The 23,581-nt window shown below is 58.6% G+C and overlaps 1 protein-coding gene across 2 annotated transcripts; it reads right to left on the reverse strand.

Moving 5' to 3' along the window:
* Positions 1-1,731: 1,731 nt before the first annotated feature.
* ARID3C (AT-rich interaction domain 3C) lies at positions 1,732-23,130 on the reverse strand. Of its 2 annotated transcripts, none has more exons than XM_065047070.1 (8): positions 22,913-23,130; positions 21,885-22,226; positions 9,112-9,190; positions 5,139-5,322; positions 4,723-4,967; positions 4,159-4,428; positions 3,892-3,981; positions 1,732-3,106 (listed from the first exon to the last, which is right to left on the reverse strand). In XM_065047070.1, exons 1-8 carry the CDS (start codon positions 22,949-22,951, stop codon positions 2,964-2,966), a joined length of 1,392 nt encoding a protein of 463 aa, XP_064903142.1. In that variant the 5' UTR covers positions 22,952-23,130; the 3' UTR covers positions 1,732-2,963. The 2 variants fall into 2 exon arrangements, with proteins under 2 accessions (XP_064903142.1, XP_064903143.1); XM_065047071.1 differs by having other exon boundaries at positions 9,118-9,190; positions 22,913-23,127.
* Positions 23,131-23,581: the final 451 nt, after the last annotated feature.

Genomic DNA, 23,581 nt, shown 5'->3' on the forward strand with positions numbered 1-23,581 from the left:
CAGGACTCTCTGTGTGCAGCCCAGCACAGAGCACAGTGAATCTGTCCCCTGCTCCTTGGGGCTGAGAGGAGGTCTTCAATCTCATCCCCGTCCTTGGAGTTTGTGGTGGCACACTGATGTCGTGGCCACCTGCCTCCAGCCTCGCACTGAGGCTGGATCCAGCTCTCATCTCGCTAGGCTAGATCATCCTCACATCCTCCATCTCCTTCCTCTCGCTCAATTACAGTCCCTGCAGGATGCGAGAAGTGGGCATCGATCATGGCTGGTTACTCAGGTGACAGCAGCTGTGTCCCCGAGCCCCCCAGGGAGCATGGCAACACACATCACCTCCTGAGCTGCGTAACAGCTGGGGACGGGGGCCTGCGTGTGCCCTCCCGGCTCCCTGCGGCCCTGGTGCTCACTGAGCTGTGACCGGCTCTGCCAGTCAGTGACAGTGAGCACAAGACCCCAATTAAAGCTGCACTGATCCTACTCTGGCTCTGCTTGTCAGGCTGTGCTGGTGCCGTGGCAGTTCTGCACCAAGGCTTGGCTGTCTCACAGCCCTGGCACCCCGACCCCAGAACTAACACCTCGGGGCCATGTGGGGCCACACAGACACACACACACAGACACACACACACAGATCCCCACTGCACCCTTGTGCACACACCCCCACACCTCACGTTCACACACTCCTCGCCCTCATACCCACCTACACGGCCCCTTTGGCCGAACAGGCCTGGAGCAGCCCTAGGGTCCTCTGAAGGGGTCCCGTGTCCCCTCCATGCCCCCCACATGCCCAAACATGTCCCCTATGCCCCCCGATGCCGGGTCCGGGGCTGTCGGTCGGGCTGCAGCACCCTGGACAGCGCCCGAGCTGCCCGGCTGGGCCCGGGGGTCGGGGTGTCCCCGGAGGTGACCCCTGAAACAAAAGGTTCTGTCCCCTTGGGTGGCAGGGGTGGGCCTGTCCTCATGGCTGCGGCTGGCAGGGGTGTCCGTTCCCATGGGAGCCCCCTGTGCCTTTTCTTGTGTGTGCGTGGCTGCACACGCGTGCACGTGTGATCATGCACGTTTGCACACGTATGTGCGAGTGTGACTGTGTGTGAGCATGCATACACTAGCGCATGTCACTGAGTTTCTGCAAGGGAGCACAGGTGATCTGTGCCTGTGTGGCGATTTAGAGCCCTGTGCATCTCCATGCTTTCCCATGTGCACCCACATGAGCACCCATGGGCACCCATATGCATGTCCATGTCTCCATTCCAGCTTCCAGCTGGGTCACCTGTGGCCTCTGTGGGAGCTGCCCAGGTGCTAGGCTGGCCCAGCACTGCTTGCATCTCACCTGATGCAACCTCACAGACCCATGGCCATGGCCTTTGCTGTGCCCCTTGGCTGGCACAGGCAGCCTAATGGGGTCTCCACCCACGAGTGAGCTGCTACTGGGCAGCCTGGGGGGCCAACCATCCCCAGGACCTGGCTGGCACAGCTGGAGTTGGTGCCCAGCCTGATCCAGCCCATGCTTGAGGGCTCTGGTGGGTACAGGGCACCTGTTTGCAAACCAGAGCCTCCACAAACTGAGGCAATTCTGTGCTGGAGGCAAAGGTGAGGTGGGCTGTGAAACCTCAGGCACTAAGGCAGCTACCCCAGGGTGTCATGGGCTATGGGGTTGTCCTGTATCCCCAAACTCTCCTCAGGTTGGGCACTGGAGCTTGGCGGGTATCACCATGTCATGCATACCACCCTTTACATTGGTTTGGTTCCGCAGTTTGTTGCCTTTAATAGATACACAGAGTGGCACAGCTGTGGTGGGAGTGCGGGGGGGGAGCCCGGCAGTACCGATCCCCGCCCCCCCCGCGCTGAGGTAGAGGTGAGTGTTGCCCCACGCTCGCCTATTTTGGCACCCAGGGGTGCGAGCGGGTGGGGAAGGTGCCCACCCGGCCCCAACGAGGTAGTTTGGAGTGCCTGGCGCGGTGTCCTCCATCTCCTTGCCCTCCGCCCGGGGACCCCGGCATCCAGGCTGTCTTTGGTGGTGGGGGCACTGCTGGGCTTCCCTGCCCTGGCCCCCACCAACAAACACCTCCCAGTACACAAGTTCCACCCCAATAAGCTCCACCCCCACTTAACCCATCACATCTCACCCCCACCAGTCCCACTAATATCCCCAGTATTTGCCCCCCAGGGTGACCCCCAGAGCTGAGGACCTGGGGGGTTGAGGTGCCACCACCCTGGGGTGGCCAGAGGGCACTCAGGACCCTGAGGGTGTCTCAGGGTGGTGGCAGCGAGTCCAAGCAGCGTGGGAGGGTGGTGTAGGGGTGTCTGCAGTGGGTAGGGGGTGCAGTATAGAGGGGATGCAGTGTATAAGGGCTACAGTTTTATAGGGGCTGCAGTGTATAGGGACTGCAGTGTTTGCACTAGGGATGTACATAGGGAATGCAGTGTATGGGGGATGCAGCATATGCATTGAGAGTTTCTATAAGGAATGCAGTGTGCACAGAGATGTGTATAGGGGAGACAGTATGTAAGAGATGCAGTGTGTGCGTTGAGTGTGGCAATGTGTTCGACACACTGTGTGCATTGAGGTGTGTATAGGGGCTGCAGTGCATGCACTGAGGTGGGTATAGGGGTGACAGTGCGTGCATCAAGGTGTGTATAGGGGCTGCAGTGTGTAGGGGACACAGCATGCGGGGCCCGGGGCGCACCAGGCAGCAGGGCAGGCAGGAGCTGTATGGGGGGGGCACCTGGGGGCAGCACCTGGGAAGAACGGTGTGTGAGGGGCAATATTTGGAGGGAAAGGGTCTCACATGTGGGGATAAGGGAAAAATGGGGCCACATAGGTGCTCACAGCCTTGCAGACACAACTCAGTACTGCAGCACGGGGCACCTTTGGGTCCCCCATCGCGCCTGATGGCCCAGCTGGGTTCCTCAGCTCAGGCCCCCAGGTCCTGGATATCTGCATCTGCTTTCAGGGTGGGGGGACATCTCCCCTACGGCGACGTGCTGGTGGGAGTGTGGCTGTGCGACGGGGCTGGGAGCAGCGGATTCGGGGCCGGCACAGGGTTCGGGCGGCTCTGGGTGCTCCCTCCACCAGGTGCCAGCGGGGCCGGGGGCCGGCGGGCAAACAGGACACCTGGGGAGCGAGAGCAAAGGGGTTAGGGCAAACCTAAGGCCGGGGCTCTGCTCACCTGGCCCCCAGATGGGGCCTGGCACCCAGGCTGGGAAGTCTGGGACCAGCACCTTTGGGGGCTCCAGCCCCCCACATCACCTTTGGTGCCTCCCCTAGCCCAGCTGCCTGCCCCTGTGGTGGCCTGGGACCATTTGGTTGGCTGCTGATTAGCCCGCCATTTCCAGTTCATTATATATTTAAGTCCTGAAGGAAAAACTATAAGTTTTAATTGGGGGTATCTCAGTGAGGCACAAGATCAACTGCTTGGCCAGGTAGGTGCACATCAGCACCCTGGAAGCCTCTCCTCCAGCAAAACACCCCAACATTTTCCCTGCCTCCAACACCACGCTCTGCAAACAGGCAACCCCACAGCCAGCCAGAGACTCTCTGGGCACACCAGCATTGGGGTGACCCCAAATCCAAGCTCTACCTGCAGGAGAGCTCTGTCGTGGGGCATAACCTTAGGTGCCCTTTAGCACTTTTCAGCCCAAGTCCATCTGTCCATCCATCCATCCATTCATCCATCCCCCACTTTGGACTGTCACTGCTAGCCTCTGCTGGGGCCCAATTTCCATCCTCACTGACCCCCTCCTCCTCTTGCCCCCATTCCCCAGGCCCCGCCACTTCATTACAATGGATTTTATAGTAAAGACATCAGATTGAAGGAAGGACTTGCTGGCCAGGCAGTGGCTATAAGTTATTGGATTTCCTGGCCGCAATTACACAGGCCAAGCGGCCCTTCTATTTACCTGTGTAGACAACTCCATTTATTTCTATTGACATGTTGATACTGCTAATGCCGTTGGTGGACAGGTTCAATGCGGTCTCCTGTCTGTCATCTGGGGAAAGGAAATACCGATATCAGCATGAAGAGAAACAGAAACAAGAACCTGCCCAAGAGAGAGCTGAGGGGCTCCAGCCTCTCCAGGCATCCCTGCTAGTCTCCAGCTGCTGCTGCTCTCTCCTGGGGTGCCGGGGGTTGGGGTGACCCAATATGAGGTGTTGCATTTCACTACCTCGGTTGGAGATCTTGACATTCATGGGAAACTGGGACGCCACAGCCAGCAGGTTGTGCTGCAGTGCGTGTTGCACCAGCCGCTGCTGCTCCTCCACCGTCAGGGCCACCTTCTTCTCCGGGGGCTCCCCTGTCTCCAGCTTTTCCCGTAGCTGCTCCAGCACTGCTGCCTGCGAGGCGGCTGCTGCTTGAGCTGCGGCCAGGTGGTGGCCAGCCAGTCCCACTGGGATAGCGATGCGCCCTGGCACCGCTGCCGCCAGCACGCCGTCCTCTGCAATGACCGGGAGAGCTCAGCGGGTCCCCCTATCACCACCCCATGTCACCACCCCCAGCTGGTGCCACCTTCGTCTCACTAACAGGATAGGCCACCACCCCCAGCATCTGGGCATGATCCTTCTCCAAAGCCAGGAGAAATTTCTCAATCCCAGAAGGGGACTAAAATAAAATTGTTCCTGTTTTCCCCAAGTAAAAAGGGCAAAGCAGACAAGGAACATCCCTGCTGTCGCAGTGGTGTCCATCCCTGGGGAGAAATTCCCGCTGCAGGGCAGATGTGGTCCTCACCCACCTTTCTTAATAGTGTGCACTTGGCTGAGCTGGCTGCAGCTGTGCGTGGAAATGCTAAGAGCCGGCAGCGGCATTTTGGGGGAGCCCAGCAGTGTTGGGGTGCCAGCCGGCGAGTAGTTGAAGAGTGCTGTGCCGAAAGTCTGCCTCCGTCCCTCCCGCCGGTTGCTGTCGATGGCAGCTTGGAGCTCCCCGGGAGAGCTGAGCGCTCGCTTCTCACATTCGTAGGGATACAGGTACTTCATGTATCTGCACGGGGAGAGAATCGGGATGAGTCCCAGCACCATGTGCCTCCCAGGCAGCCCTGTACTGAGAGGGACTGGGGTAGGGATGGCACCTGGGAAGGGTCAGATCCCTCCATCCCACTTTGGGGCACCCAGGGTGGACACCCCCCGCCCGCCGCCAAGGCTGGACACTCACTGCGTGCGGAGGGTGAAGGCAGCGCTGGTGATGGAGGTAGGTAGGTTGAGGCCTTTGGTGATCTCCCGCCAGATCTTCTTGTTGATGACTTCGACCAGGCCACCCTTGTCCGTCACCAGCCGGTAGAGCGTGTACAGGTCCAGCACTTGCTTGGCCATGATGGGGATGCGGTTCACGGGTGTCCCTTCCAAGGAGAGAAAAAGAGCACAGGGTAAGCCCACAAGGACCCTCACTCCCTGGGGACGCAGCTTGCCCCCATGGCCACTGGAGGTACCAGCTGCCCCCAAAAGGGGAGATGCATCTCTGTGCCCAGGTGAGCACCCATGGTGCAGGTACAACCTCCATCATGCCTGTGAGTGAGGCAGACCCCAGCATGCTGGCACAGGGTCCCCATTGATGGAACTGTTGGTGGGGATGGGTATGCTGCCAGCTGGGATGTGAGGACACAGTGGGATGGGCAAAGGGCCTCCTCCTGAGCCCCTTAATAGAGTGTCTTTGCCTCAAAACTCTTAGAGCTCCCTATAGAGCATCTTCCTCCTAAATCTGTCAGAGCATCCTAGAAGGAATCTCTCTGTAAGTCCCTTTCAGAGACCCATAAAGAGACCCACCCTAAACTTTATAAAAAGGACTCACCCTGTAACCCTCTCTGAAGTGGAACTTTCTCCGTAACCCTTTTGGATGGACTCACCCTATAACCTCCCAATGGAGACATTCTCTCTCTTAAAAATCCCCCTCAGAGCCCCATAAAGAGGGATATCCCTATGAGTCCCCCTCACAGACACCTCACCCCACGGATCCCTCCAGCAGCCCCTGACTGCTTAAAGGCCTTCAGTGCCCCTCCTCAAGAGACCTGACCCCAAATACCCTCAAATGCCCTCAGCAGAGACCCTGACCCCTGGTCCCTTAGCATCATCACCCCACTGAGGCCATGAGGTGAAGTGACATGGAGCCATCAGGACTCTGTGAGCCCAGCATGGACCAGCATGGTCCCCACAGCCACACACTTTGGTTATAACCCCCTCCCTACTTTTCCAGCACCTCCTGATAGCTCCCACAGTCCTGCTCTGCCACACAATGTCTCAGGGCAATGGTCTGGGCAGCGGCTGTGGGCCACAGCAGGGCAGAGAAGGGAAAAGCATCCGAACCCATCCCGCCCCATCCCACCCTGTATTTATTCCTCCTGCGGGGCAGTGGGGTGCAGGCAGTATTGGAAAGCCATCTATTTGGCTGCAGGAGGCTGTCACGGCTGTGCTTCTCCCCTCAAACAAAGCCGTCACTCACCGCCATCCTCCAGCATTCCTAATTTATGGCCCCGATATTGGCTCGGCTTCTTCACATAAGCCTGAAAAATGAGCTCTTTTTATTCCTTTACTGAGTTAATTTAACTTTTTTGTGTGTGTGTGTGTTGTTTGCTCAGTCAGGAAGGGGGAGAGAAGTTTATCCTCCTGGGAAAAAGGCAGAGATATCGACTTGATTTCCACCAGCAGCCCCTCATCAGCCCTGCCTGGGGGCTGCTGGCACTGGCCCCAACACCTCAAGGGGGGCCAAATCGAGGGCTTCCTATCACCCCAACATGATAATGAGTTTGCAGGATCTCAGCCCTTGATTGATGGCCCACGGACTTATTTTATTTTTCCTTCCCCCCTCCCCAGCCGTGTCAGTTAATGAAAGAGGCTCATCATTAATCTCAGGGCTGCATGGGGCGGGCGGCTGGTGCCCGTCCCACTGACAAAGAGACCTGTCTGCGTCCCTGCAGAGTGATGGCCCCAGCCCCGGCTGGGATGAGCAGCACAAAAGCCCAGGGAGGTGATGCAGCCATTGTGGTGCTGCAATTAGCTCCTTGATTGATTAATGGCCCCATGTTATCAGCAGGCCCTTCTCTTGGTGGGGGAACTGGGGCCCTGTAAAACCCCCCAGGGAGCAAAAGCATCATTAGTCCCCCCTACAATCCAGCTCACCACTTTCGGGAGTGCCACGGAGGCTGGAGCACAGGGATGAGGTGCCTCACTGTCTGCACCCCATATCTGATGGGGGTGACGCCGTCACCCCCATCTCACCCCTGCTCCTCCAGACCCCCTCCAGTGTTCACGTCCACCTGCCACTGGACCTGTGTGTCCCTGCCACGGCGTCCCTGATGTCCCTCCTAGCAGGGCTGTCCCCATCCCATATTTCAGCCCTGCTGATTTTCCACCTCACTGACAAATGCCCCGACAGACAGTGGGGGACACAAGGCCCCTTTCATTAGGGCTCACTTCAGAAACATCAATCCTCTCTAGCCCACTGCCACCTCAGGGACACAGCCCGGGGGTCACAGCCCCTGTCTGTACACCCCTGGGTGCCGCAGCAGCACTCACACTGGCTCATGGGTGCTGATTCTCAGCAAGCTTCCAATGACCCCTAGGATGCTGTCACTGTCCCACGGCCCCTCTGTCTACTTTCTCTTTGCTACCCAACTTCAAAATCCCCCACTCCTCCAACAAGCGCAAGCACACCCGCAGCTGCACGCCCATACCCGCACACTCGAGCCCGCACACCCGCCTGCCTTCCCCGGGCAGATGCTACCAGTTCAGAGGAGGTGCATGTTGGAGGGGACAGGAGCAGGATGGCTGGACACGGAGAGGTGAGGAGCAGCATGCACAAGGAAGCTCCCTCCCTCCTCCCTGCACCACCAGGCACTTGCTTAATTAGCCCTGGCCCCAATGGCGAGGGAGTTAATTAGCTCTGGAGAGAGAGATAATGAAGCCGTGGAACAGCCCATGAATCTTGCAGCTGACGGATGCTGGGGGGCCAAGGCAGCACTGATGCTCCCACTCACTCCCCACAGCCCCACACCAGGGCCCAGGGGACCAGGGGGCACCCATGATGTGGTACCCAGCCCCCCAACACAACTCTAGCCAGGCTCCGGTGTGAGCCCCACAGCGATGCCAGTGCCCTGTAGCGCAACCTTGAGTGAAATGAGTTCATGGTGTCTCAGCCTGACCCAAAAGTCAACCACTGCTGCCCCACAAGTGAGTGGGTACCCCCACTACCCTTCACACGGGCATAAGCCTGGGGGGCAAATGCCCCTTTCTGCCCACCCTCGCCCCACGCACAGCCAGCCCCACTGCTCCTGCACCCCCCTCAGCCTTTCCGTGTTAATTAGCTCAGCATTAACCTCTGCCTGGGGTTTACTGGCTATTGAGCGGCATGTTCATTAATCCACACACCAGCAAAAGGCTCTAATTAATACAGCCGGCCACACGCCCGCGCTCGCCAACTTTTAATTGTCGCAGGCCCGGCCAGGGAGGGCGAAGGTTAAAGCATTTATTGAGTCCCCAGGAGCCAGCTTGGCCCCCCATGCCGATTGCAAAGATTTCCGATGCGGCTGGGCCGGCTGGAGAGCCCTTAACCCCTGGGTGCCCAGTGCTGCCCAGACTGCTGACCCCCCCCTCCTGCAGCATCATGGGCATCGTTAAGAGGTATTGGTAATGAGCATCCTCACCGGGCACTGCAAAAGGGGAGTCATAATGGGCATTGCTAATGGGCACTGCCAAGGGCATCCCCACCAGGCACAACTGTATGTTCCTGCCAACAGGCACTGCTAATGGGCATCATTAACGGGTGTTGCCAATGGTTGTCTCCACTTCCCATGGGGCATTGACAGTGGGCATCCCTGCTGGGCATGGCTAAAGGGCGTCACTAACGGGCATCAACAACTGGCATCACCACCAGCCCCAGCTTGGGGGAGCCAAGGCGAGCCGCTCCAGCCAGCAGGCACCCCTTGAGGGGGGTTAGCTTGAGGCAACGGGGGCAAATGGGTGTGAGTTTACACATGTGCCTGTGCATGTGTAGGAGATGGGGGTGGGAGGCACAGCAGGACCTTCTTAGGGGGCTTGCAGAGACCCATAGCACCTCTTAGCCTGAGTGGACTGTGTCATGAGCCCCCCCGGCAGCTGAGGCAGGGGTACCAGTGATGCCCACCCAAGCCACCCACCTTTACCTCTCTTCTGCATGAAGCTGAAGAGGTCATCCAGGAACTCCTTCCGTTTCGGGTCCTCGTCCAGTTCATAGAGCTGGGGGCAGAAGAGAGTGGGGTCAGTGCTACCGGCACATGTGGGTGCGTGAGGCAGAGAGGGCAGCGCTGGGGGCAGGACCATGCCCGTGCCACAGCCCGGCATCACCCCTGCCCTACCTGCCTGCTCTGCTGGCAATGAGAGGATCTCCCTGCGCCATGGACAGAATCCCTTGGTGCACCCTCCGTGCTGGCAGTACCGGGATCTATCTGGGCATACGGCCTGGAGTGGGCTCCCCACACACCACTGACTATTTTTCACCCTTGCTGCAGAGATGCTGCATCTGTGCCCCGTGTTCCCCTGCCCCTTGCCTCTCTAAATAGAGGGATGACAGTGTTTCAAAACAGGAAGATGATGACTATACACATGGTGCAGCAGCAAATCCTGGGATCCCAGGCTGGGCCCTGGGACTGAGATACTCAGCTCTGGTCTGGCTCAGCAGCCTCCAGCACTGCGCACTGCTGGTGTTCAGCAGATGCCAGCGTGGGATCCACATCCTCTTCTGCAGGGACACACATCCACCTGCACAGCGGAGATGCTGGTGCTGTCCTAGGGCAGGACGAGCTGGCAGGACCACAGTGCTGATTGCTGGCAAGGGAGCTGCAAGTGACAGGGCTGCCCTACTTGGCTGGGTTGGCAGGGCTATTGATGACCTGATAAGCATGGCTCAAGCTGTGTCACCACAAGTTGAGGACTAATCAATGGCAGAGGACAGCTTGAGGCGTCTCCGCAAAGGGACATGCTCCCAAACCCTCTTCCCCCAGCTGAGCATGGTGACCCCAAAGCCATCTTCCCTGGATGCGCAGGTGGACTCCAAGTCCATCTTCCTCAGCTGCACACGGGGACCGGGGTGTGAACACAGCAGCGCCATGTCCCTGCATGGCACAAGGACTTACCACAGTGAGTGCGTGTGTGCAAAGCCAGATGTGCGTGCACTGTGTGCAAGTGCACAAGCACAAAATGGTGAGTGCGGTGCTGTGTGCATGCTGACATTGGTGCTCATCTCTCCCAGTAAGTTTGTGGCAGCACTGACACGTGTGCAAGCCAGTGAGTGTGCATGTGGTTGCACTGATGCACACATACGGCTCTGCAGATACTTATGTGTGTTGGATGGATGTATCTCTGGACACACAGACACAATCCCCCAGGCTGAGCTGACAGAAAGCACCAGGGCGGCAAGCGCTGCCCCTACACCAGGGACACGAAGCGCCAACTCCGTGCGAAAGCCAGGGCTTGCCTGATTCCAGCACAGCGCCTGGGTGACCATGACAAATTGGAGCCCGTCAGATCGATGGCCCAGCAGTAAAAGTCAGAGCACATGAAGGAAAAATTAGCACCAATCGAAGGCGCTATAGACACCAATTCCTCCCAGCGAGCCTGGTAAGAATTTAAAGCCATTGAAAAGAAACAAAACTCAGCAGTCCAGAATGGATTTCCAAAACATATACAAAGAAATGCAAGCTGGAAAACAAAGTCAGGCACAAAATAGAGTCGTTTAAAAAACAATTGTGCTGGAAAAGGCCGTTAAAAACCAATAGAAAGGGAGCGTCCCCCCTCCACACAGCACATCATTCACCGAGCAGATAAAGGGAGCTGGGTTGTGGGGAGGTGTCACACTGGGGGGACATGGAGATGGGGGGATGCAGGGATGTGATGTGGACACATGAATACAGGGATATGGGGATGCAGGATGTGGGGACATGGGAATGTAGGGATGTGGGGATGCAGGGACTTGGGGGACATGGAGATGTGGGGATGCAGGGATGGGGGCACATGGGGACACACAGTGATGCAGGGGTGCTCCTACAGACACCCCACAGTCTCCATCACCAGATGGACAAATCTAACACAGTCCCCCACCTAAGACATGGGTGCCAGCTGCCTGTCCCTTGTCTAACAGATGGGTGCTAACTGCCTATCCCTAACCTACTCTATGGGTGCCGCTGCCTGTCTCTCACTGCACCCAGGGCTCTGATCCACTCCACAGTGCTCCACCCCTGCCCCTTCCTTGTCCTCTGGATGCCACTTGCCCACGTCATCCTTGCAAGCAGGGTGCTCAGGTGTCCCAATCCTTTGGTGCCAGCACCTTGTCCCTCCCCTCCACCCTGCCCCACTCATTCCCATCACCTGTACTTTCCCAGGAGCACCTCAAGACATTGATTACAGTACCAAGGTCAGGCTCAGAGCAGAGCTCCAAGGGACTGCTTTGATTTTTGCCCTGGGATGGCTGTGTACAATAGGATTTGCCTGCATTTCCCTGCCTGTCCCCGTCTGCAAGAGGGCTCTGACCCAAACTGCTCCACACAAAGCACATTTCCAGCCCCTGGATCTCCTGGCTTATCAAAGAAGGAGCAAATCCCCCCCGAAGGAGGCAACCACTACCCATCCCACAGCAGGGCAAAGCCACCGCATCGCCAGGGGTCAACCCAGTGGGTGGGCTTCTGCACCCATATCTCCATCAGGTCCTTGGGGACCCCTCATGTTTCTCCTCCCACCACAGCAGGCAGGATCCCACCAGGCACATGCCACCACTGCCTCCAGTCTCTGAAACAGGTGCAGCCTCCAAGCGCTGGGATCTATTTTTTCACCATTTATTAACCTCTAACCTTTTATCTGTGGGGCCCCAAGATGCAAAAACACATTACATCAAACAGGGAGCAAAGGTCAGCTTTTAAGTGGAGGCAAGGGTGGAACCAAGTAACAGAGGATGCACAAAGCATCCTATGAGATTTGGGGATGCTCAGGATGGAGAAGAGGTGGGTTTGGGGGACTCTTGCTGATGAGGGCAGGTTGGGTCCCAGACAAGGCTGGAAATGGGATCCAGGCACCGCAGGTTCACAGGCATGCCATGGGTAGTGGCCTGTTACAGCCTCCAGTTATGGAGGGACCCCTAGACACTCCCAGCCCTGAGAAAGGAGCCAGCTCCATTCCCTAACCAGGGTTCTTGCAGGGGGGGCACCATGGTCCCCTCCCGCCTTGTTTAGGGACTAAGTGACAGATCACAGCCTGCCGAGGTCATACACAAGCCCTGTGGGGACATGCGCACCTCAGGTGGGTATGCAGAACTCCACACAGGTTGACACAACCCCACATGGGTGTGCACAAGCTCACACAAGCACACACAGCTCAACCCAGGCATGTATAACCCTGTATGGGCTCACACAAGCCCACATGAGTGTGCACAACCTTGCGCAGGTACACACAACCCCACAAGAATGTGCACACACAACTCCATACAAATGTGTGCACAACCCTCTACACGCACACACATGTCCCCAGGGACACACACAATATTGCACAGGCATGTGCAACCCTCCACAAGCATGCACAGCCCTGCATCAGTATGCACAACCTTGTGAGGGTGCACAGAACATCATACAAGTGTGCATAGTCCTGTACATGCACACACCACCCACACAGGCACAAATCCCTACACAGGCACATACAAGTGCGTCTGGATGTGCACAGCCTCCTACAAGCAGACACAACTCTGGGTCAGATAGCATGCACAGACTCCTATGGGTGCACACAACTCCGCGTGAGTGGGCACAGCCCCACACATACGTGCACAGCCCTGCATGGGCATGCACCCCAGATGTGCATGCACAACCCCAGATGGACATGCACAACTCCATATGCTCACGCCCAACCCTGTATGTGCACACAAAACCTCAGACAAGCACTTACAACCCCAAACGGGGATGCACAAGCCCATACACAGCCCTATACATGCATGGACAACCTGACACAGACAAGCACAATCCCAGACTGGAAAACACAACCCCAGACAGGCACACACAGATTCACACTACACACACAACTCTAGACAGGTGTGCACAACCCCAGACAAGCACACCCCGCAGACGGACAACCCCACCCCGCAGGGGCACGCACCACCCCAGAGCATCTCCCCACCGTGCACCTCTGAGCAGCCGGGCAGGCCTTGCCCAGGGGCAGTTGTGCAACATGAGCAGCGGCTCCTGCTTGCAGTGACCTATGAGCAAGGACCCTTTTAATCGTGTTTGTATTGATATAATTAGTAACTCATTTAACGCCATCGATGTAACTATATTCCTCTATAAACAGAAGTATTAAACTGTCAAGCCTCGGGATCAATATTCTGCCAATGCACAGCGCAGCTCTGCTCTGCCAACCTTGGGGATCCCATCCATGGTGCTTCACCCCCCCAAAAGCCAGAGCACCTCCAGCACTGCCCCACCTCCACCCGGCACTGCCGCTTGGGTGCTGATAGAGGTCCAGAACAGGGTTTCCTCATCTCCACCCCACCCTGGGTGCAGCTCCAAGGACCCCGCTCCCTCCCATTATCCCATTGCCATGACGACATCTTTATTCCTTAAGGGATGGGGATAACGGGGCTTGTTGGGCAGGTTAAAGGTCAACAGGTCAAACATGGTTTATTAAAGGCACCCAAACAGACCTTGTGCCTCCCCCTGACTCTCCAATGTGGTTAAATAACATTGTTAGCACCTCTCAGTAATCTGGGAGATGCTGGGGGGCTCACAGGGCTGGAGCTGGGGTCCCCAGCACCCCAATGACCAGCAGGTCCCCTAGACAGAGGAAGGTTGTGGTGATGTGCTAAGCCACCCCTCAGGTATCTCCAGGCTGCTCTGCCCCAGCCAGCTCCCCCACACACCCCCCGAGGAGCTGCTGCCAAGGGAAGTGATCGCAGCAGGACCCCCCGCTGCCCCTGCTCAGCTGCCACCTCCTGCTGGCAGCCAGGGCTCAGATCAGCAACCAGGATTTAATCCACTTAATACAAGTCACATCGATCCCGGATCCTGCTCGGCTCCCCCCCACCTCGCATCCCCCCCGCCAACCCTGAGCCGCTTAATATGCACCACATTGATTAGCCACACTGCTAATTTTTCCATCTGGCTGCTGTGCACGCAGGGAGCTCAGGCAAGGCTCGTCCCTGTGCATCCCCCAAGCTTCCCGAGGTGCAGCTGCATGCCGTGGGAGGTCAACCGCTGCCTGGCTATTTTGGGGTTCCTGCACCTCTCTAGAACATCACTGGCACCTCTGAGCTCCTTCCCCAGGGAGACACTGCAAGGTCAGGTACCTGGACACCATCTCCCCCTGCCCCAGTGTCCTGATGGGATGGCAGGATGGGAAAGCCATTGGTGCCTCAGTTTACCCTGCAGGCTTGCAACCACAGGAAATGGCTATTCCAGGTCGATGCACAGCACCATGCACCCGTGGGTGCAAGGACCCCAAAAGTGGCCATGGCCAGAGCCCCCCAGTGCTTCCCCAGCCACGGGCCACAATGTAAAGGAGCTGAGGGCTCATGGGTCCCCTCCCCGTCCCCCTTACTGGAGGTTGGGGTCATCTCACTCCCCGCTGGGCACAAACCACCCCCTGACCTTGTGAGCCACTGCTCGCCTCCACTGCCAGCCATTAATAAGTTAATGGTTACGTGATGGCTTTGCCCGAACGCCAGCTACATTCAAAAGCACTGCCAGCTCTTAGGGGGGTGCTGCTCCCCTGACCCTAAAGCCCCCATGGGTGCTGGGGTTCTCCCTTGCCTCAACATTTGCAGCCTCGGCGGTACCCCACTGTTGCAGCTGGACACCCCCATTCAGAGCCCTCTCTCAGCACTGCAGCTCCCCCCTCAACACCTTTCATCATGCTTAATATTTAACGGTGCTTTATAGAGCAGCAGGTTTAATCAGCGCTGATAATGCGGCAGATCCGGCAGGTCATTAAAATGCCCCCCTCCACTCTGTGGCGGGCGCCGTCACTCCCAGGAGAGCTGCCTGCTGCAAACATTAACCTGGCTTTGCGCAAGGTGAGGGACTGTTTGCTGGCAGCGCTGGCCTTGGGACAGCAGCCCCCTGCCCATAGCCCAGCTCTTGGGCTGAAAGGGTGGGTCTCACACAGTTCCCAGCTGCCTCCTCAATGGGTTTTGCAGGAAGGGAAACTGAGGCACGGGGCGCCAGCATGGCTCACCAGAGGGCTGAAGCCACATGTCCGGAGGCCACCACAGGCACTGTTCACAGCCCCATCCCACCATCCTATATCCGTCTGTCTGGGGGCTGTGGCACGAGGGGTGGTCCCAGCTCACAGCGAGTGCGCGCCCCCACGCCCGGCCCCTTGTTACTTGTTCATGGCTGAACAGGCAGGGAGTCAATGAGGGGATTTGTTCAGGTTAACCTCCCTGACCCTCCGGCACTTGCCATGCTGCCACCTCCCCCTCTATCCTTGCCTTCCTTTCCATCCCTGACTCCCTCTCCATGTTGCCTCCTCCTCCATCCCTCCCGGGGTTGCAAGAGCCAGGGTACCCCCCTCCAGTCTCAGAACCACCCCAGGTGTCCCCCGAGGGACATGCAGGCGTACACCCACTATACGTGCCTAGGTGCGCACAAGAGGTATGTGCTTGCACACCGGGGGTTTGCTCGTGCACACACACATAGGAAGAGGCGAGTATAGGGGTGCACACCTGGGGGGCTGTGCAAATGCCTGGGATGAGTGTTGGGTGCTCAGTGACCACCTTGTGCACCACTAGCCCCATCCCCTTCCTCTGGCTGCTTTGAAGGGACAATGGGGCAGGAAGGGCTGGTGGCACCTCCCACGCTGGAGACCCCGTCCCCTGCTGCTGCTGCCAGAAGAGCTGCTTGCCCGAGCAGAAAGGGCATCTGGGGCTGGTGCTCGATCCCACCCCATCACCAGATCCAGGACAAAGCAGCCTCAAACTGCAGCCTGCAGCAGGGGAAAGCAGCCTCACCAACATGGGCATCCTGGGTGTGTGGTCTGTGCCACAGGTGACAGGTGTCCACAGCTGCCATGTACAGAACCCAGCACACTCTGTGCATGCTCTCACACCCAGTGCACCCCTACCTGCACACTGACACAGCCCCTGGCTTGCTCTGCACATACACACGTTGTGTGCGTGCTCTCCTTATGCACACTAACCCCCAGGCACGTTCTCCTGGTGCAAACAGCCCCCTTGTGCATGCTCACAGCCCCTATACATGCTTTCCCTCTGCAGACACAGCCCCTCCATGCATGCTCATGCGTCTGCTACACACTGGTCCTGTGCACACACGCTCCCTGTGCACATTCATCCATCACCTTTACACACTCACACACCCCCTATGCCCACTCTCCTTTTGCACACACATTCTGTGCACACTCAAACATCCCCTGTATACTCTCCCTGTGCACACATACACACCTGCTGTGCATGCTCAGACATCCCCTATGCATTGCCTTTGTGCACACTTTCTCTGCACACACACCCCTCTTGTGCATGCTCATACATTTCCCTACACATTCTCACCCTGGTGCATGCTCACACACCACCTATACACACTGTCCCTGGTGCACATTGACCCCCAAGCACACTTGAGCTCACTCCCACACCCTATGCAGCTGCAAACCCCCATGGGCAGCCTGTGGGACCAGATTCCCTCTCCCCACCACAGGTCTGCCCACCCTGCTGCCTGCACAGGGGATTTACCTCCACTGTTAACCCAGTGAGTAGATTAGCAAGGAGACCCAACTCACCAAGGGGTTATATCCCCCCTCCACCCCCAAACTCCCTGCTCACATCTAATTCTGGGATGGCGCTCCTGCTGGCACTCCTCTCCCACCTGCAGTACCTTTATTCTCACATATTTGATTAGTTTTTACACCTCCTCTTTGGAGTCCCTGATCCCAAGCCCTTGGGATTATCCGGTCAGGAGATGGTGTCACATCAGCCACCAAGGCTCTCAGCATCTCTCAGACTGCAGCAGGGCTGGGAGCAGGGGGCTGGCACCCACCAGGACTGCTCAGCAGTGTGGCCTTGGACAAGTGGCACAAGGGTGGTCGTGGAGTGGGGCTCAGCCCCCAAGTCCTGCCTCAAACACCCGTGGGTCCACATGGTTCTGCATGTGGAGACACTGGTTCATGCATGTGCAGGAGTGCCCATGCACACTGGGACACTACATGCATCCCTATAGATACACATGGATGTGTTCAGACACATGTGGGCACACACATGGTCTTGTACACACATACAGGTCCATACACAATGTGGCCACATCCACACACACCTGTGCATTTGTAGAAGTCCATATACACCTACCAGCACTCCCAGGGGTACACACACACATTTGGGCACTTAGGCGGATCCATACACACACACGGGGTCTTCCAGGGATACCCACACATGTGAACACCAATATGGGTACACACACACCCATCAGCACTCACATGGGTTGAGATACACACTGGCACACGCCTATGCTTACATGGACATCTATATGGATCCATACACTCACGTTGGTCTACATGCACGCACATAAGCAGAACACTCCCAGATGTACCCCAGCAGCTCCTCGCTCCTGCCCTGTGCCCCCAAACTCATGCCGGAGCTGCTGCTGTTGGAGATTAGCATGACGACCCTTGCCACTGCCACCTCTCCGCTGCAGGTGGTCCCAGCCCTAGGGCAGAGCTCTGCCTGCAGGTTTGCCTTTCAGAAGCTTACAAGCAGGCACGCCTGGAGCAAACACCACATCCATCCATTCTGCCACCCCCACCCCCTTCCTACAGTGTAACCAGAGACCCTCTAATTTAGCCCTGCGAGCCCTGCGGCTGTTGTTGCTGCACCTGGGTTAAAGATGTGCAGGAGGTGGGGGGAGCTGGGGCAGGGAGATCACCTCATCCTAACTAGGGTTCCCTCCTGAGCCACCCCCACCCCCTGGCACACAGTGACAAGACAGCAGGAGAAAGCTGTGGTGGTGCAGGCAGGAGGGCAAGCATCACAGTCCCTTCTGCCCCATTTTGGGATAACTCCGAGGCATGTGGTGCAGATCCATGGCACAAGGAGGGCTGCAGCCAACCTGAAGCACTTTCCTCCAGACTTTGAGATGCCAGCGCATGCATTCATGCCCAGCGAGCCCCCCCCAGATGCATAGAAAGGGCAGGCAGGTGCAAGAAGCAATGGCTGGCAGCAGGGACAGACAGGGCAGGAGCAGCACCATGGCTGGAGGAGGAACAGCCATGCTGAGGGTGGCTGAGGATGATGACAAACAGCTGCTAGCAAAGCCAGACATCCCCCAATTAACCACTGATGCTACCAGACACATGAGAGCTTCACAAGGGTTGTCTGGGGCTGACACCTCCCTCAGCTGCTCCTGGGCTGGGAGGAAGAAGCTTTGGGGGGTTCCTGATCACCCCAACCCCAGCTGAACAGGTCTGAACAAGCCAGTGGGGCCAGCAAACACTTTGCTGCCAGAAGGCTGGGGACGAAACCCAGGTGTTTGAGTCCCTCCTTCCCAGAGCCTTCCTGTGGTGCCACCTCTGGGAAGAGCCAGGGGATAGAGAAGCAAGCCCCATGTCCTGGTGCTGCTCTTCCATAAGCTGAAAGAAATGATGACACCTGTCCCCACATATATGCATGGCTTGTCTGGGGGAAAACTGAAAAAATGAGGCTAAGCTGGCACCAGCAATACCAGGCTCTTCCCTGTGCCGTCTAAGTCAAATGAGTGATGCAGCATTTCAGCATCACAGCTTGGTGATGTCCCCATCCCCAGGGAAATGAGGGCTCAAGGGCAGCATATAGTCAGACCCTGTTTGGTGCCCCCCATGCCAGAGCTGGGTCCCCCTTGCAGTGCTGAGTTCGGGAGACCTCCCAGACCTTTGCCCAGGTCTCTACCCATGTGTCCTTATCAAGTGTACATACGCTGGCGCCGGGGGCTGATGCAAGAGGCAGGGGTGAGGGGGTCTCACAAACTCGTAACATCAGAGCAGCCCTTCCAGATCACAGCAAAGGTCCCGCCAGCCCCCCCAAACTGGCGCCTCAGGAAATATATATAACCAGGGCAAACACACGGGATGATTCCCCAAAATGCTTCCCGCGGCGAAGCAGCATTTACCTGTTAACCCTCAAATGGGCTTCTCCACTGCAGCCTCAAGCTCTACTCCCATTTTTAGCACCACCGCGCTGCATGGCAAACCCCCTGCCATAGCACCCCCATCCAGGCTATCTCCTTGCTATGGAAAGCCTGGGGAGTGGATCCTTGCTCACCCTCCTCAAACCAGCTTGGATTTGGGGGTCTCCATTCACTTAGCTGTCCCTTCCACCCTGGAGGATGACAGCAAGGACAGAGACTCCATGACCCATGCTGGCTGATGCCAGTGGTACCGCACTGGGATGGGGGCAGCTTTGAGAAGGGGGTCCCGGCGAGAGACAGAGCCCCAGCTCCCCCAGGGTCCCTCCCTCACTCCACAACCCCCACTGCTAGTTCCCAGACAGCTTCCGAGCAGGCACATGCCACCTTCCATGCCTCACAGGATCACAGCCCATCCCCTAGGAAACCTCCGAAAGCGGGAACATGGCCACCCTCCCCGCTCAGCCCCTGCCGAGAGCAGAAAACCTGTTTTCCAGGCTGAACGAGGCACAGCCCTGCAGCCTGGGGAGGGACCAGGGGCAGGGGGGACTTATCGCTCCCAAGCAGGGGTATGTCCCCTCCCATGTAGGGGCACGTCCCCTCCTGGATGATCACAGGGGAAGGACAGAAGTGACAGCCAGCCTGCAGTCCCCAATACAAGCCAGCACTGCAGCCTGCCCCAAACTGCCACCCTATAGAGTGCAGCATCACACAAAGAGTTGGTCCCAGTAACTCCTTACTCTTCTCCCTGTCCCGTCCCTTATGAGCAACCCAGAGGCAAAGGGTCCTCTTGTCCCTGTGCATGCTGGGGGCACTGAACATAAAGGACATCCTCCTGTCCCCTAGGCTGACTGGGACATGCTACCAGGTGGAAAACACACATGTGGGTCTCCAGAGTAGGGACTCATTGCCTTTACAATCAGGGTTGGAGAAAAAAGACAGCAAGCAAGCAAGGAGCCAGCTCTCGCCCTGGGAACTGGTGGCAGGATTTATCCCCTCACACCGACGTCCCCTGCCATCCATTCCCAGTATTCCCACCATGCTACTGGCTTTGCTCTTGCCCTGCATGCAGAACACAGGCAGCCCCAGCCAGGGCAGGGCGTGAGTCTGAGGGACAAGAAATGCCAGGGATGCTTTCTCTGTGTAAAGCCTACCCAGGCCCGGGAGGGAGGAGCTGCTTCCTACCTCCCAGCTGACGCTGGGAACCGGACAGTCAGCCTTTTTCTGCGCAGCAGGGTGTAACGTAACACTTCCCAGACAAGCTATTCGGCCTATGCAGGGCACCCACCCTGAACATCCCCAGGTTGCTTTCCAGGCAGCATCGGGTGCTGGCAGCCACGCTGAGCATGGCTGTGGAGCACGTGCTGCCTGCACTCTACCTGCATCCGTACCTGCTGCCCTACAGGAGCATGCCCAGGCTGGTGAGCCCTGGACCCTCTGAATAACACCACACTGTGCTGTCTCAAAACAAGAAAGGCAGAGGCATGGCCCCACAGCACCTGAAAGTCGAGTCCCTGCTGCTGTCCTCATCACCTCCTGCCTGTGCCACTGTGGATGAGACAGTATATCCTCTCATCCTACCGTCCCCTAAGCAGTGCCATCCCAAAAAGCCACATGCCATCTGCGTGGGGACATCTCTGCTTGCTCCATCCCCTTGTTGCGTCCTCCCTGTCACCCACACAGCCACCAACATCACCCCTCTCTTGCCCTGCGATGAAGCTGAACACACTGGGAGTGCAAACCTGACCTGGCACCATGCAATTCGCACTCATATCCACACTCACACCTGTGCACCAAGAAACACCCACCACATGTGGACCAGGACTTGTGCAACCCAGCAGGGACAGGATCCATGCACTGGCGCACATTATTAAATACACAGAGGCCTTCCTCCAGCCTACATATAAGCCCTGGAGCCCCGTCCCTGTGCCAGATCTCTGTGACACAGGGATCTCCCCTATGCCTGTCAGGAGTGAAGTGACGGGGTCAACGCGCTGCTCCCTCCAGCCAGTGTAGGAAATCAATGAGCAGCATTGACGAGCCGTAATATGCCCTGGCCCTCGTGGAGAGATGAAGGAGCTCGGCTCCACAGCCTGCTGGCTTCTTGGGGTGACCACACACCGGAGCCCTTGCTCTTTTCTGCCTCTGCAAAACTTCCATGGACAGAGGTCACCCCATTTTGCCCATCATGGAAAGCACCAGGGATGGAGCACGTGTGGCTCATGGTGGGCACAAAGAGGTGCCTGGACCCTGGGCACCCTGTCACGCTGCAGGTCCTGGGGACAGGCATAAAGAACATGGGGGAAGTGGAGGACATGAAGCAAGAGTAGGATAGGGCTTGGAGGCAGGGAGATGGGGAGCACATGAGGGTACCTGTTGGGGTGCGACAGGGCTCAGGGACAGGGGCAAGTGAGGACCATTTGCAGATACACATTTAGGGCAGGATGGGGCTTTGGGACAGGGTCGCTGTTTTGCACTGACTGTACTTGCCTGGGATGCAGTTTGGGGCCAATGGAGGGGGGCTGGGGGGTTCCCATTTAGGGTGGCATGGCGATAATGTCTGGGGTAATGAGGGTACTGGCAATGGCAGCTTGGAACGGGACTGAGATGGTGCCTGGAGCAGTGGTGTTGCCCACTTAAGGTGGGATGCAGATAGGGTCTGGGGGCATTGGAAAGCATAAGCAGCATCCATTCAGAGAGGGCTGAACTCCGAGTTTCAGAGCTATTGGGGGACACCGGGGATGCCTGCCTGGAGGAGCCAGTGCTGGTGCCAGTGTGCCGGTGCGGCAAATCCTTCCTACCTGCTTGAACTGCTCCTCGTATGTCCACTCGTGGTGCGGGGGGGGCGGCGGGTCGTGGGGCACCCCTTCTTCCTCCTCCTCGTCCTCCTCCTCGTCTTCCTCTTCCTCCTCTTCCTCCTCCTCCTCCCCTGCGGCGGGCGGCGGCCGCGGGCTAGGGGCCGGGCGGCGGCGGGGAGCGGCGTTCGGCGGCTCGGGGTCGGGGCCGGGCTCGGCCGGGGGCCGTCGGGGAGCGCCGTCGGGCCCGCGGGCCAGGCGGGCCGCCTGCTGCCTCTGCAGGCTCTCCATCACCGCCGCCAAGCGCAGTCCCCCCGCAGCCCCCGGCCCCCGCGGCGGGGCAGCCGGCTACGGGCACAGGGCACGGCCTCAGCGCCGCCGCCGGAGGAGGAGGGAAGGGAGGAAGCACCCCCCACCACACCCGCTCTTCCCCCTGCTCCCGGGGGCCCTGCCCAAAAGTTGGGCGCGGAGTTGCCGCCGCACCGGTGGCGGCACCCGGGACCACCCGGCACCTTCCCCACTCCCGCCAGGCGCCCTGCCCCACGGGAGACCCGGCCCTCCGGGACCTCATCCCCGCTACTACGCGATGCTCCCTCCCTGCTCCCACCGGGGGCAGTTCCGACACGGGACCCCCGTCGCTGTCTTGAGAGAAGCTCCCCTCCTCGGTCCTCTGGCGACCCGTGTCCTGCTTGGACACCTCCGCCCCGGTCCCACCGGGGATGGCGTCTTATCGGGGACCCCCTCCTGGTCCCACTAGAGACCTCCTCCCCGACGGTCCCACCGAGAACCGTCTCCTATCAAGCGCCCTCCACTCCCGCCCCCGCCGGGATCCCCGTCCCGGAACCGCCGGAGAGCCCCACTCGGTCCCACCGGGCGCCTTGTCCTCCCGGGACCCTCCTCCCATTCCCGCCGGGGACGCCCATCACGCTCCCTGTCCGACCGGGGGTGCTCCCACCCCGCTCCCACCGTGCACCCCCGCGCTACCGGGGCCCCTCCGCTCCGTCCCGTCGCGATGCGGCCGCGCCGGCCCTCACCAGGGCAGGTTTGGCCGCCAGGCTGGGGTTTTCCACCATGCCGTCGGCTCCGAGCGCCGCCCGGGGCTCGCCCCGCCGTCCCGGGGGGCACGGCCGGCTGCTCCGCCCGGTCCCGGCCCGCCGCTCACATGGCGCCGCGCCCGCCGATATTTCTTTTATTCCGCAGCAGATGAGGGTGGGTGGGATTTTTTCCCTCTTTTCTTTCTTTCTCTCTTTCTTCTTTTTTTTTTTTTTTTTTTTTTTTTTGCAACAAGTGGCAGACAGGCAGCAACACCCCTCCCCGCTCCCATTTGCTAGCGCACGTCAAGGGAGTCATACGGGGAGGGCCGGGCTTGCGGCAGCCCCGGGGGAGCGCCCCGGGACCGGCCCGCCGAGAGCCGGCCCGGGGCGGCCCTGAGCGGGGCCGGGGGACGGGATGGGGCTGGGGGCGCAGAGGGCTGGGCGGGCCGAGTGTGTGTGTCCGGGGGCAGCGAGTACATTCATGGGGGCGCTGGGAGACGGGGGTGCATAGGAGGGATGTGCAAGGGGTCTGTGCACCCGTGCGAGTGGTTCCTACACTCATTGCACACATATACAGAGGGGCTGTGCATGTAGAGATAACCTGCGTGTACTGGCCGAAGGTAGTGCATTGCGTGTGTGCGTTTGAGCAGTCAGTTCTTGGATCCCTGC

This window comes from Columba livia, chromosome Z (assembly GCF_036013475.1).
Source record: "Columba livia isolate bColLiv1 breed racing homer chromosome Z, bColLiv1.pat.W.v2, whole genome shotgun sequence".
Taxonomy (NCBI): Eukaryota; Metazoa; Chordata; class Aves; order Columbiformes; family Columbidae; genus Columba; species Columba livia.